The sequence below is a fragment of the Cupressus sempervirens genome, chromosome 3 (assembly GCF_028749045.1).
Source record: "Cupressus sempervirens isolate cs-2001-9-10 chromosome 3, ASM2874904v1, whole genome shotgun sequence".
Classification (NCBI taxonomy): Eukaryota; Viridiplantae; Streptophyta; class Pinopsida; order Cupressales; family Cupressaceae; genus Cupressus; species Cupressus sempervirens.
In genome coordinates, this window is record NC_143120.1 from 478,594,279 (window position 1) to 478,609,661 (window position 15,383).

Consider the following 15,383-nt stretch of genomic DNA (forward strand, 5'->3'; position numbering starts at 1 on the left):
TGAAGAAAATTCAACTCTCTCAAAGAGGTTGTTTAAAATTTAGGCACATCCATTACTAGTGTTATTAAAGATCTGATCTAAGTTTTTTTCTAGGTTTTTTCTGGACTTTTGGTCTATTGTTTTGTTGACTTATGTTGGTTGTTGGTCCCTGCAAAACCAACTTGACTTGGTTGTTGGTCCCTATAAAACTAGCCTTTGAATTCTACTATGATAATCTGGGTTGTTGGTCCCTGTAAAACCAACTCTTGACTTTGGTTCTTTTTTATTTGGGGTTTCAGGTCCCCTTCAAACCTACTTTTACCTAATCAAAACAATTCAATAAATTTATTTGATAGCATTGCACATTTTTAAAAAATAATTCAGTAAAATATTTTTTTAAAAGAAAATATTTAAAAGAAAGCATAACATCATTATTTCGAATAAAAGACTTTTTCTTCCTAAAGCAATCTTACTCTAAGATCAAATAACTAGTAGGTGAAGCTTCTAAAAAACTGCATGGCTAGTTTTCTCAAATTCTATTTTGATGAATAAGACTCACTATTAAGAGGTCCTATATCATTTTCAAGCCTTTGATTGAAAATGGAAATCTAAGAGTTTGGAATAAAAAAAGTTCAATACGTTTTATGAATAGTGTTAATGCAAACATGAGTGGTTTATAAACTTTGTTCTATGAGCTTTAGAATGTTGCATGACACATGTTGTATCTAATCTAAAAAGTAAAGCAAAGGTTTGAGCTCTTTTGTAATATATATCATACTCAATGTTCTAATTTGTGTTTGACAAGGCTAATACAAGATTAAGTTTCAACATAAAGACTAAAATAGAAAAATAAATCCAAAGTACTTTTTAAAGTCAAGCTCATCTATATGTAAATCTGAGCCATAAAAGAGGTGTGATTAGATTTCAAATATCATCAATTATGCAAAGGTTTTAATTGTATTGATTGAGTACAATTAATAGAAGTGATGACATGCTTCTTGGTTATAACCATCTATTAAGATTTAAACTCTCAAACATATGATACAACAAAGAAATGAAAATCATGCCCCACATAACTCTATCAAACTATAAATAATTCTTGACTTAAATAAATAGATATGAAGGTAGAGTTGTGGTCTATTATAAATAACAAAACAGAGATGATATACAATTCTCCTTGAAGAAACTTATAAGCAATCAATTTGATAATGCATTTGAGTTGAGAAAAAAAAGAACGTATATGTGAAAATTACCCTACAACCCGTTGCCCCATTTCACGCATTTATATGTTGTATCGTTATATGCAATATTGCCCAAAGAAATAAATTAAAAAATTTACATTGTTTAATTCAGGGATTGAAAATTTTGCCCCTGCATTTGCATCTCCAGACCTCCGGATAATACTCCTCTTTACTCCATGTCTCGATACGTATCCGTACTGCTCTGCATGGTCTGCATTTCCCACATGTAAATCTACAATGTCTTGGAGTTGATCCCGCACTCTTTATTTCTTGCTTCACCCATTTCTAAACACATGCACCGACATATCGATAAAGATAATTACATCAATTTTTAGAAAACGATAAATAAATCTAGAGTTGCAGTGTTCTACCTCTTCCTTCCCGTTGTGATTCCCAGCCAATGTAAAATCTGCGGTCTCAAAGTGTGAAGTGTAAAAATTCAAGGAGATTTCAGACAAATCTTCTATCTAATCTAAAAGAGCTCAAGAAACTGAGAAGATTGAAGAAAAAGATGGGGACATCCAATCTATTAACTTCCAAATATGATGAATAATACCATAATTGTATACAATACGTGACCTTTCAACTACCATTAGTAATTATATCAGAATTGTTTACAATCTATAACCTTGCAACTACCATTTATGATATTAGATTTGTATACCTACCTACACTGTCAAATTCTTCCTTGCCATGGGCTGAACCAGAGAAATGGGCAAACAAAAGTAATGCAAATACACAGAAATTAGTAACCCTCTCTACTTCTGCCCTCATACTGCGCCTTCGCTTGCTCATCTGAAGTACATGAGTAATTTTTAAATTTTCCTTTCTTACGCAGAAGAAGTCTCAGTATACAATTCTACCATTTGCCAGACTGTAGTCTTTTCCATTTATTTCAATCACTGCTTTGCTTATGCATGACCTAAACTCCAACAACCCATGGATTGTAAAACCAAGTTGATTTACAGTTGTTCAATTGAAAAAGCAGTGCTAAAGTGCAGTACTGCTAATGATTAATAATAGAATCTAAGTGTTCTCTTGAATCTCTATTACCCATCATAATCTTGCTTGAGACTTTGATTTATATTGGGTGTATTAATTGAGACCGGCTATTTTTAAGGTGGGACGGGTTTCAAAGGGCGGGCAAATATTTCGTGACGAATCAACAGTGCTTTCATCAGCAGATTTGGCTGACAAAAGTTGTTTGAGTTGATATTCGATCTCTGACTATGTTGTTTATCAATGGTGCAGAATTGCTCCATGAACGTGAAGCTTGTTGTATACCATTGATCCGGTTCAGACATCACAAGTACAGGTGGGTGTTGCTTGAACAGAAAGTTAAGATTGTTTACTAACTTTGAATTGGTCTGATTACGCGTGCCTCCCTCTGTTTGGTATACAACTGTAGCCATTCCACTGTGACAAATGAAGAAATGGTCCTCACGGTTTCCATACCTATTTTGCCGCTATCTGTCCAAGTCAACTTTTTATTTTTATTTTTCCTTGTTTTTCCTACTTTCAACCAAGTAGGAAGAGTTTATGTAGAAATACAATTAATATTCCATATTATATCTTTTTAGTATTCATTAGAGTATTGTTTTTTACATTGATCAATAGGAAAATAAAAAAATTGGTTCTTACACAAATTATATTTGAGAATGTAACAAACTTAAAAACATATACTAACAATAAATCAAACATAAAAATTTACTATTAAGAAAACATAGCAAATTGTAAGTCACAACAAAAAGCACATAGACTAACAACATATTCACAGCTAAAATTAACATTAAGTAACTGAAATGTTCACCTTAGAAGCATAATTCAAAAGGTTAAAACTAAAGCATAAAAAAACTAGAAAGTAAACAATGTTCATATGGGAACCAAAGTCCAATTTACATCAAATAGAATGGAAGGAGTTTGACAGAAAGCCTCAATGGGCAAAGAACAATATAAATAAAACAAATCCATAGAGAGTTATGTATGACCTGCTAATTTTATGTCATATACCAACTGATGGAGCACATGAATCTAGTCATCTGGAGAGAAATTGGAGAGTTTTTTGTGCTTTCCCTCCTTTGCATCCATTCTCAACACCTTGTCTTGCATGAGACTTAGGAAGGTTGTCGAACTATGCATCATGCAACGGTTGAACCTAGAGATGCATCCCATTTTATTTTCCATGTCAAGGATTTTAGTGTGTAACCCTCCTAATTTAGTCTTCAACATAGTCAATTTAGTGGTTGCAATTTGGTACTTGGTGCAAGTACCTTTGACAACATTTGTTTTAGCATTCTTCTCATTAAACATCAAATCCCTAATTAAATCAAGGAGCTCAACTTTTCTACTACCTAAAATGTTAGTCAAGCTATTGATCGTAGAATTTTTAGAATTGTCAATGGTTTCCATTTCACTTACTTTAATATTAGCAAACTCCACTTTCTCATTTTTCCCCTCAAATTTCCATGTCCCTTGGTCATCTTTTTCCTCTGAATCTTAGCTTAGCACTTGAGATTTTTAAATTTTTTTGTAGAGTGGGTCACTAGCTTATGAGACTTGTGTGGGTTACTACTTTCCTCCCTAACCTTTCCTTCCTCCTCACTTATTACCTCTTGAATGGAGAATTTGGGCTTTTTGGCTTGTGTGTGGGGGGGGGGGCGAGCGGGGTGGGTTGTTGCTTTCCTTTCCTTTTACTAGAAGTTGAGGGTTTTGACACTTTACTTTTCAAATGAAACAATTCCATAGTGATTACCAATGAAGTTGGGGTATCAAGAGTCCCTCACTTAGAAGCAAGATTAGTGGCACTAAGGTGGTGAATGCACTACTTTTTACTTCGGCAAGGGGCATCAATATGTTGATTTGTAGGGATCATTGCAAATGTAGTAAGCACTTGCATGATATTTGGTATGTGTTTTCCAAATAATAGTGATCTCTTATTTATATTGGGAATAAACCATAAAGATACATGTGTCCCTTCATGGGACATGTCTATTTGTTAGTAAAAAATAATGAATATAATAATATAATAATATAATTATATATATATATATATATATATATATATATGTATGTATGTATGTGTCAATGATTTTCTAAACATTATCCCATATGTTAAATAATCACATCAATACTTATTTAATTCCTCCAAAATCCCTCTCATTGATAGCCAAATAAATATAAAATGTTTAGTCAACTAGTTAACAACTAGTGAATTCTTGCACCACTTTGTTTAGAATAAACAAATAAAATTTCACACATAGCTCTAAGAGTGCAAGGCTTCAAAAAAGTTTATTTCAATTCTCATCCTCATCTCTCTTTAATCCTTATTCTAATCATGTGCACCAATTTTGTGACATGACTTATTGTACCATTTTACTCTCCCCTACATAACAATCAACCAAATTCCTCTTTCTCACTAGATCTAATCTTATACATCCAACCAACCTATTCAAAATCTATAAATTTACCTGTTCATTAATCATTTTCAAGGAAGCATATTAGATGTAGTAGGATCATGTTAAAGAACTAGGAAATTGCATTCACTTTTACAATCAACTAATCAGTTGGAGCCTAATGCTTGGGAATTAAGGTCCATCCAATAAGATATCCATTTCATTTTATCATTTTTTCTACATTTTATTTTCTCTATCAAAGGAACATTTTTTCTCTAAGGCATAGTCATTACACGTGATATTTGTTTACTATTATGTTTTCCTACTCTTAAGTGTTCACAATGCTATTTGGACATGTTTTTACTATTCCCTCCCTCGATTTCCCATGTTCATGGGCATTCAATAAAATTTGTAGGTTTACATTTTTTTATTAATGAGATAAAAACTATTCATTATATACATATTTTCTCTATAATTCTTTATTTTGATGTCAATTACTTTTATGATTGAATTTTTACATTATGTGCATTTATCTATGTGATCAATTTCTTCAAAATACAAGTTTAGTCAATAATAAAATGCACCCAAAGGTTAAGGGAAATCTCGACAGTGAAATGTTCATACTTATTCCATTTTCCATTTAATTTTGAGACATTTTTAATGGAATGGCTTAATACAAGCATATGTTGACAAATGTCACACTCTTGTGCAAAGTTGGGTATAATCTTAAAACCTTCATACATTCTCATTTTCAAGTATTTAAGACATTCAACATGTAATTATTCACATCTAAGAGATAATAAATAATCTTTAATTATCAAACATCATCAAAAGATGATCGCTCTCTTCACACTTAACTTGTGAAGATTAAAACAACTTAGTTTTGTATCAACTCACAAACATATTTACATGAATGAAGAGTGTTTTCTACATTAATTTCATGATTATAAAGTTAGAATAGCTAAGAGGGACTACCTAAGAAAAGTTGGCCCTTCCAATCCACCATTTTCTAATAGTATATACTCTAATATTACTAATTTTTGTACTAGAATAGAAACCCAAGTTTCCAAGTACACAAGCCATGGGAGTCCACCATGCCCATTTATTTTAATTTTGTCATAAGAATCTATAATGTGTAGGTTTATTTTTGTAAAAGTGTCACTAGGCTCACAATATGTAGGCTTGTTGTCACAATTTTCATATTAGTTTTGCATTTCAAGGTATTGTCACAATAGATGAAATTAACCCAAAAAAAATTGAGATATGATCATGTACCTAAAATATTCATTAGACAAATAAAATTCATACTTAATACTATGATAGGTAAAAATTTAAAATCTACCCTTTATATATTCATTTTTATCATTAAAGGAAGCATGATGGTGTTGGCTCACAGAATAAACACTAGTGTATTAATAGCACATTAATATAACTCTAGCACATTTTCAACATGAACAACTACCCATAGTTTGCCTCTATCAAAAACAAATTTTTTTTTTTATATAGTTAAAGCATTAAAAGTAGAGTCTTCTAGCATAATAATAATAATAAAATTGTACCTACACCACACAGGGTGGGTAATAAATAGTTTACAACCATCTTGACTATTAACCAAAAAGCATAAAACAACCATAACAGTAACCATTTGAATTTTCTCTCAACGACTTAGAAAGAAGTGTTGCATTCCATTCTTCTATAAGGAATTGGAAAATATCCTTATAGCCTTCATTAGTCTTAGGCTTGGTCCCAAAAATCTTCTCATGCAACACATACAATGTAATAGAACACTCATGCATAAACTTGATGAAAAACTTATTTGACTCCTCACTTCTCCTATTGAAACTACCAACCTCCACTCTCATATCCTTAAACACCTCCTCATGCTTCTTTAGCTTCTCTTTAATCTTCCCTAATAGCCCTCCAGTCGTTGGGCGAGCATTGTCCTTGGCAGCCTACATGAAAGAAACTTGTAATAAAGTGGGGTTGGGAGTAGAGTTGAGGATGGGTTTATTTCCCTGGGTTGCAAAGGGGAAGGGGTGGGGGGTGTTCTTGACATCATAGGAGGGGGGAAGGGGGAGGGGTGGGGTGGTGGGGTTGGGGGAGTCAAGGGACTTTCCTGAGGAATGACCAAAAATTTCCTCGCCCTTTTTTTCCTACATAAATGTCAGATTCCTACCCTATAGTATTTTTGAAAATTACTAATTGCATTTCTCTTTAGCAAGCCTATTAGATCTACAAGCCCCTAGGGTTTCAACATTATCACGTGACTCAATATTATATGCCTCTTTCTTTCTTTTTTAGGAGACCTGGTAAGTTCACTAGTTTTTTTACAAGGGTCGGGTAGGGAAGACAACTTACTATTAGCCTTTTTTTCTAGGCTGGGAAGGCCCAACTTCAAGAGAACTAGGGGGAGTGGAAACATGAGTGACAATGGGCTCAATAATTGGAGGGAATAAAGCATGGTGGAAATTATACTATCTAAACAACAACTCTTGATGCAAAATCACATTGTCCTTTCCTTTATGGTTAGCTTCAATATTACATTCAATAGAATACAACAAGTAAAAAGGAATGGAAATAAGGACCTTATGGTGCATATGGTTAAGGATGGGAGGTGGTAAAATTAATACATCATAAACTTACCTTCAAGGATGAAGTACTTGATAATGATGTGGCAAACATATTTCCAAACACCTAGGAGATCTTCTCTATTAAACACTCCTTGCTTCTTGATCAGTTCCTCGGAAATATTTTTATAGGGTAACATAATTAGAATTTTTTCTCATTTTCTTCTATTTCTCTCTTCCATAGCAAGGCCTATGGCTTTGGCAAGGACCTCCTCATTGATTTCAAAAGTTAGGCTTCTCACCATAACCCTTATGTCATTCTAGGACAAAAGAAACTGTTTGGAAATATTTCCATCATGACCACCTATCATACACTCCATAAACTACAACAACCCTCCCTCTTCACACATAAACATTAACTTCACATTGTTCTTGAAATCAATATCAATACTGTTTGGGTCAATGTGAAGCTTGTTTCCACCCATGGTATCCAACTTCAACCACTTAGTGAAATGCAAAGACTAAAAATGAACTTTGTGCAAGGAAGAAAGAGTGAATCTCAAAAAGCCCTTTTTATTAAGGTCATAGCCTTTCTTTTTATTGCACTAATGACAAGGCCAAGAGTACCATATAGTTAAGTTTTTTGACTATTCACACACGTGTGAATCCTTAATATTTTGGATGGAGATGGTACTCAACTCGCCTTTGTTATTAAAGTCTTTTTTTGCTAGGTTAGAATTATAATTAAACAAAATATTTCCATAATTTTGCAAAAACATAATTGAGTGATGCATATTCACACTCAAATCAAGCTCAATTTTTCCTTATTAGCTCATAATTAAGACACAAGAAGTTTCTTTTCAAAAAATGGAAATTCTAGAAATAAGGAAAGGGTTACTCTTAGTACCCAGTTTCTCTTTCCATATAACCCACACATAGGTTCAATGCATGGTTAACAAGTACCCTTATGTTCCTCCATCGTAATGAGGTTCCTTATGTCTTCTGGAAGATGATTTACCTCCCTCCAGCATCTCAACTCTTTCATTTGTATCCTAGTGGTAGCCATAGAGTCTGCAACTACATTTCCCTCCATATAGATGTGTCCACATTTAAGGTTCTGGAATCTAAGAAGCAAGGTGGCTAAGTCATCAAGAATAGTGCTAACTAGCATGTATGATGACCTTAGAGTCACCTGCAACTTCAATCTTATTTACCCTATAGCCATCACAATGTTTAGTCCCCATAGGAGTGCCCCACCCTTAGCCTCATTAATTGTGTGATCTTTTAGAGGTCCCATAAAGGAAGCCATACATTTTCCTTTATGGTCCCTTAGAATACCTCCATCTACCTATTTCTCTCCTTGAACACTGCCACCAAAGTTGAGTTTACACCATCCAGGTGGTGGAGGAGCCCACTTGGTGTTGGCTCTAGCTACCCTTTTAGTGTTGTCAAACCTATCAAATCCCTATAGGAGGTTCCAATCCTTTGAAAGTCTAATATCCTTTTGGGATGGGTGATTCATGGATTTTCAATTGACTAGTAGCCACATTCTCTAATAAAACCGATGACCTCAACTAGAAGGTGACTTGTGGAGTGCTTTCTTCTTTCTAAAAATCATTTTATTTCTCTCCTTCCATATACACCAAAAATGTGTGGGGAAATGAGTTTCAAAAAAATGTGGATGAGAGGGTGTTTAGTAAGACTAAGCTAGTTAACAAATTATTTGAGGTTTGCATCCATAGCCCAAGTGAGTTTCAACTTATTGAGAATTTGTTGTCAGATATAAGCAAAAAACACATAATGGATAAATAGGTGATTGATTATTTCCTATTCTTTTTTTTCCCATAACACATCTTTTGGCTAAGTTAAAACCTCATTTAACAAGGCTATCTTGGTTGAGAAATTTCCCATACAGGAGGGTCCACCAAAAGAAATTTATTTTAGGAGCGAGGTGGGGGCCCCAAATTTTTCCCTATTCTGGGCTAGAAATGGGAAAAGTTAAAGTGAGAACATTGGTTGACTTTGTGGAGAAAATGCCAGAGGGTGTGTGGGCCAATAGAATTTTGTCCTCCATGTTAGACAACATAATTCTCATGTGCATTAGGTTTTCAGCCAGTTCCTAAGTATCGATGTGCAACCCCTAATTGTTGTTCAAAAGTTGTTCCAAATTAATCCACCTCCCATTTCTAATGTACCCCTCCACTTTAACTCCCAACCTAAGATTCAAAGTATTATAGAGGTTAAAATACTTAGCAGGATCCACAATGGTAGCAGTATTCTAGTCATCCTTTCAGAATATGATTTTTTTCCCATTCTCGAGTTGCCATTTTAGGCCTTGTTGAAGAAGAGTTTTGCATTTAATAATATTGTTCCAAATTTTGGAGTCTTGTGGGAGATTCCCTTCTTTGAATTTCTCCTTAAAGCTTCTCCCTTGCATATAATTATCTCTCATAGTAGTGCACCATTCTTCTTCCTCCATTATCATCTTCCAAGATATTTTGCAATTGAGGGCCCTGCTAATATTTTTGACTTTCCTTAACCCCAATCCACCATTCTTCTTAGGAGTGCAGACAGTGTCCTAGCTGACCAAGGATAGTTTCTTTTTCTCTTTAGTTCCTGACCATAAGAAGTTGTGTTGTATCCTTTCTACTTTGTAAGCCATCATACTAGAGATTTTGAAAAGGGACAAGAAATAAATTGGGATACCTTGAAGAGAAGATTTTAGAGAGTGGAGTTTACTAGGATGGTTGAGCAATTTACCTTTCCATCCCACATTTTTTTTATAGTTCTCTCCAAGATAGAGTCCTAGAAACTAGTCTTGACCTTCTTAACTATGAGGGGTAAGCCAAGATAAGTGGAAGGGAGGTCAGTAGGTTGGCATCCCAATATTTTAATAATCTTGTTTCTTATATCTTTGTGAGTATTAAAGAAAATGATTCTACTCTTTTGGAGGTTAATATTTTGACCCAAAGTAATAACATACTATTCCAATAAGAGTTTTCATTCTCTAGTTTCCACAACCAAGGACTTTCCAAAGAAAAAAGTGTCATCCACAAACTATTGGATGATAGGGGGTGGGGGAGTCGATGTCAATCTGATACCTTTGACTCTTTGCACACCAGCCAACAGTTGCATGTTTCTTCCTAAGACCTCAACAACCATAATAAATAGGTAAAGTGAAAGTGGGTCAACCTTCTTTATACCTTTGTTCATACCATAAAAATATCCTGGGTGTCATTAACAATAACAAAGTAGTTAATAGTGTCTACACATTCTTTGATTAAAGTGATAAATTTACTATTGAAGCCAAAATAAGAGAGAATTTTAGAAAGAAAAAACTAGTTTATGTTATCATATGATTTAGATCTATCAAGCTTGAGAGTCATACTCACATTCTTGATCTTGTCTATTGAGTGGATGATTTCATGAGTGCAGATAGTAGCATCCATCATTTTCCTTCCTAGAACAAACACCTTTTAATTCTTGCTGATAATCTTATCTATTAGGGTCTCAATCCTATTAACCATGATTTTGGAGAGGACTTTGTAGAAGGTGGTGCATATAATTATAGGTTTGAAGTCACTGATAGTCAAAGGAGAGTTGTGCTTTGGAACCAACACAATTTAAGTTGTATTGTGTTGTCTTAACATTTTTCTCATCCTAAAAAAATTGCTAGTGGCTTTGGTCACATCCACACTCACAACATCCCAAAATTCTAGATAGAAGGAAGGAGGGAAACCATCTAGGGCCATGAGACTTGGAAGCATTCATAGAGAAAATTGATTTCCTAACATCCTCATTCAAAATCGAACTGAGAAGGAGTTCATTATCCTCAACCATAACCACATTGGGGAGGTGCTATAGGAGTGGATCATGGAACTTGCTTGAATTATTACCTAGAGAGGACTAGAAATTTTTAAAAGTGTTGGTGGAAAATCTTCCTAGGGGAAACCTTTCATTATAGGTTTCACTCCTTTCATTCTGTAGGGTATTAATAGTGTTCCTCCTATAACTTGTAGTAGATTAGTGGAAGAAGGAAGTATTGTTGTCCCCTTCTCTCAACCATTAAACCTGCAAGTGTTGCTTCCAACAAGTTTCTTCCTTATTGAGTCTCTTTGTGTTGAACATCCAACAGAGCATTCCCTTTAGCTAGTTGGGCTTGTAGATGTGCTAATGAGCTAGTAACGTCTTTTATGGCAACACATATGTCCCCAAAATTATACTTACTCAACCCTTTGACCTCTATCTTAATTATCTCCAATTTAGAGTCAACTCTAAACATAGTTGTGCTTGTTATGGTAGTGTTCCACCACTTTTTTATCATCTCCCTAAAGAAAGGGTGGGAAGACCACATGATTTCATATATGAACGAAGGTGGGGCATGCATTTGAGTTTCCAGCAATTGAAACACCAATAGGTTGTGATAAGAGGTAGTACACGGCAAAGACTTCAAATGAAAATTATTGGAAGCCACCCAAGTAGAGGATGAAAGGAATCTATCCAACTTGACCTAGATCAAATGTGCACCTCTCCTATTATTGGACCATATAAATAGGTTGCCAAAATGAGTTATATCCACAAGATTGGAGTTGTTTATGAAATTAACTAAATCTCCCATGCTATCATTATAGCCAATTAGTCCCCCCACCTTTTTTGAGGGGTACCGGGGGGCGTTGAAGTCCCCTCCCAATAGGTAGTTGTTAGAAGGAATAGACTACATACACTTTTATATTTCATCCTATAGGGATTTTCTACTAGCCCTAGTGTTCATGGGGGTGTACACATTAAAAATTTGCCAAGAGTTTTGCTCTTTCTCAAAGGAAACCAAAAGATAATTATTGGAAACGGAAAGGGGGGTGCCTTTCAACCTGGATGGGTTCAAGAGGGTGGGAATACCTCTAGAAGCCCCATTGGATTCAGAGTACATGAACATATCCCCTGACTAGAGGTTGTTAACAAATTGAGAAAAATTATATGTTGTAAGTCATTTTAACCTCTTGGATTAACAAAATATCAACCTTGTGTTAAAAAATATAATTTATAATAGAAAATTGCTTCTTAGGGCTATTTAGACCCCTTATATTCCAAGATAAGATAAACATTTCTTACCTTTACATTGGGTGTCTAAGGTGAGTTTCCTTCTCACAACAATCTCCTTTGCAATGACTTTATAGCACCTTGCCCTCTATTTTTGTCTACTTTTTGTGGTGTCTCCTCTAGGGATAACTTTAAGAAACCCCCCTTTAGAAAAAGATATAAATTTTTGGCAAATCAAACATCAGTTCAGGGGGGAATTTTAATTTCTATTGGTGAATTTTTATTTTTAAGTAGGAAAGTTTTAAATTTTACTGGCAATTATTTTTCAATGATATGAATTCTATAAAATCCTAGTGAATCTTTCATTATTGATGAAAATTGTGAAAAGGGACACATAACTAGAAATAATGATTTTATTATTATTATATGGAACCTAATTATTTATCAAACTTTAAGGTTAAATTTAGCCCACTTTTATCATTGCAATTTCCCTCCAAATTATTGAATGGTGGTTTGGGGGAAGCACCCCTATTATTTTAACCGTTGGATGATCCTAGATCAATGGCTTAAATCCTATTTCAAGCTAAAATTTTAAAAGGATACCAAGTTTTAAAGAAAGTTCCCAAAGTAAAGACATGTCACCAATCAAATATATTTCCCGACAAAGTGAGAAAGGATAAAAAATTCATGAAAAGTCTTCAGAATAGAGACACATGTCAAATCTACATACTTAATCTGTAGTGTAGCTTAAAGTTTTACCAAATATTAGATTCCATTGGAAAAGGGATCACTAAAATATAAATACTTCTATATTATTATTGAAAATTAGCCTAAGCATAAGGCCCAATTTTGGTAAAGTGTAGGCGACATGTACACCCCAAAAGTGTAAAAAAAAGCCAAATCTTGGGTCCCTGATGAGTGAGATTAGCCAATTGGAAAATATTAACCACTAAAATTATGCTTGGTCTCCTCCCACATCTAGTTTTTTAGGTTTCTTAGTTTTATTCTTCTTCTTCTTCTTCTATGTTTTCCATTACCACTCCTCCTCCTTTTTGTCAACATCTACCGAGGTGTCTCCCATCTACTGCCAGAGGTTATCCTCCTAGTGTAAACCCTTTGTTTGTGGATTGATGATTTCAACCACTAAGATATCTATTATACAAACTAAATCCTTAATGCTAACCACCCCCATAGAGCCATCAATGTTATGAATAATCCAATCCCAAGGATAACCATGCTTAGGATCCTGAGAGTTAGGACCCATGGTACTTTCGACTTCCTTCTTAGTAGTGATTTGCTAGATTTTTTGCCTTTGAGGGCTTTCTAACTCCTCTGTGGTTAGAGGGAGTTTTTCCTCTACTTGAATATTGTGGGATTTGTCAAAGGCTCCTTCATCAAAAGTACCCAAGCAAGGGGATAATATTTTGCCTTCCTCTATCCCCTTTTCTTCTTATGTAGGATGGGAGGCATCCTTGATTGCCACCAAAGTGTCCTAGTTAGGGGTTCTGCAGACTTTTGAGCTTCCCCCCTCATTATTTTTCACAATCAATGGGGGGTTAGGGGGCGGTAAGTGCACCAAGATGGTGTACAAAAAAGTTGACAACCCCACAAAAAAACTAAAATTTTAAATAACTTGATTGAGTTTTTGAAAAGTGAAATGTCGACCAAGCTAGGTATCCAAGCCTGGCCATTATAGTTTACAAAACCCGATCAAGTTTTGTAAACAATATATTTTTACTGTTGTCCACATTTGAGGGCATCTTTTTACCCTAAACAATAGCAACAACATGAATTGTGAAGGAGACCAACAAAACCTGATCGGGTTTACCATTAAAAAAAATTCCAATTGCACCTCCATCCATGGTGCCCCACAAACAAGGTAATTCTTCATTTTATTTATCGTTTATGTATATTTTTATCAAATTTTATAATTTGGCTTTGTAATTTTTAATTTTTTTTTTAATATAGATGCATCAAGGAATCCAATAAAATGAGGGAGAGAAGAAAGACCACCTCCTACACAATCAAACCCTCCACCCATCATGACACAACTACAAAACACTTCCCCATTATGACATAACCACAAAACCCTCCACCCGTAGTGACACAACCACAAAACCCTCCACTCAATGTTCCCATTCAACAACCACTACCTCATATAAAACCTCTGTACATACAATTACATAATTTAACTATTACACAAGAGGACCTCATAAACTGCCTCTCACTAAATAGTGCTAACATTACCCAAATGGTCAATAGGTTGCAGTCATCTACACTTGATCACCACTCAACCCTAGTGAATACACTTCAACAAATGACCCAAAATACAAATGATGTGTCTAGGGAGGTTACAAAATAGGGTACATGGAGGGATAGGTGTTAGGCATTTTATGCCAATGGGTTATCATATCAGCAAGTGACAGATAAAGACATAAATAAGGGTACCAGATGTTCTCTTTTCATCGATCCTATATCCAACAACTCCCTATTATGCACAACCAAAAATTTTCCTAGTCATTGGTGCACTCATGCTAGGATGAGATCATGTTTTTGGGATAGGTGGTATATGGTATTTGACCTACCACCATGTAATAATTATGAGGTGCCTCTTTATTTTTTGAGAAAGTTGTATTGTGAGTTCATCCTTGGCAAGAAGCTAAATTACTTTGACATCCATTGGTTCTATGGTAGAGGGAGGGGTCTACAGGGTGGTACCACAACATGAGAGGAGATGTAAGACATGAAAAACCATGCCTCATGTTGTGCTTCCATAAATTGTAAAGGAGCCTATTGATTTATAGACTCTTCATGTGGCTGCATCATTGATAGATGTTATTATTCAGCATGGCTCACAATTAGGTGGTTTTCCTTCACCTATGGCAGCCTGACCATCATCAAATGCACCTTTAGGGTCATCACAGCATGCAACAGCTCCATCATCATCACCTATGGCACCAAGATCATCACAACATGTGACAACTCCATCATCATCACCTATGGCACCTCAATCATCATAGCCTACAACAACTCCATCAACATCCCCTGAACCACCAATGTCATCTCCACTTGTGTCACCTACATCACTAGTGTCATATCTACTTGTGTCACTTGCACCACCAATGTCATCCTCACTTGTGCCACTTGCATCATCATCATGTGCATCA

At 34.9% G+C, this 15,383-nt stretch overlaps 1 protein-coding gene across 1 annotated transcript; it reads right to left on the bottom strand.

Annotated features, from left to right (window-relative positions):
- Window positions 1-1,251: 1,251 nt before the first annotated feature.
- On the bottom strand, window positions 1,252-2,189 carry LOC149567236 (EPIDERMAL PATTERNING FACTOR-like protein 5). The gene is made up of 3 exons (XM_089817466.1): window positions 1,889-2,189; window positions 1,592-1,629; window positions 1,252-1,505 (listed from the first exon to the last, which is right to left on the bottom strand). Exons 1-3 carry the CDS (start codon window positions 2,013-2,015, stop codon window positions 1,329-1,331), a joined length of 342 nt encoding a protein of 113 aa, XP_089673592.1. The 5' UTR covers window positions 2,016-2,189; the 3' UTR covers window positions 1,252-1,328.
- Between the last annotated feature and the right edge of the window lie 13,194 nt (window positions 2,190-15,383).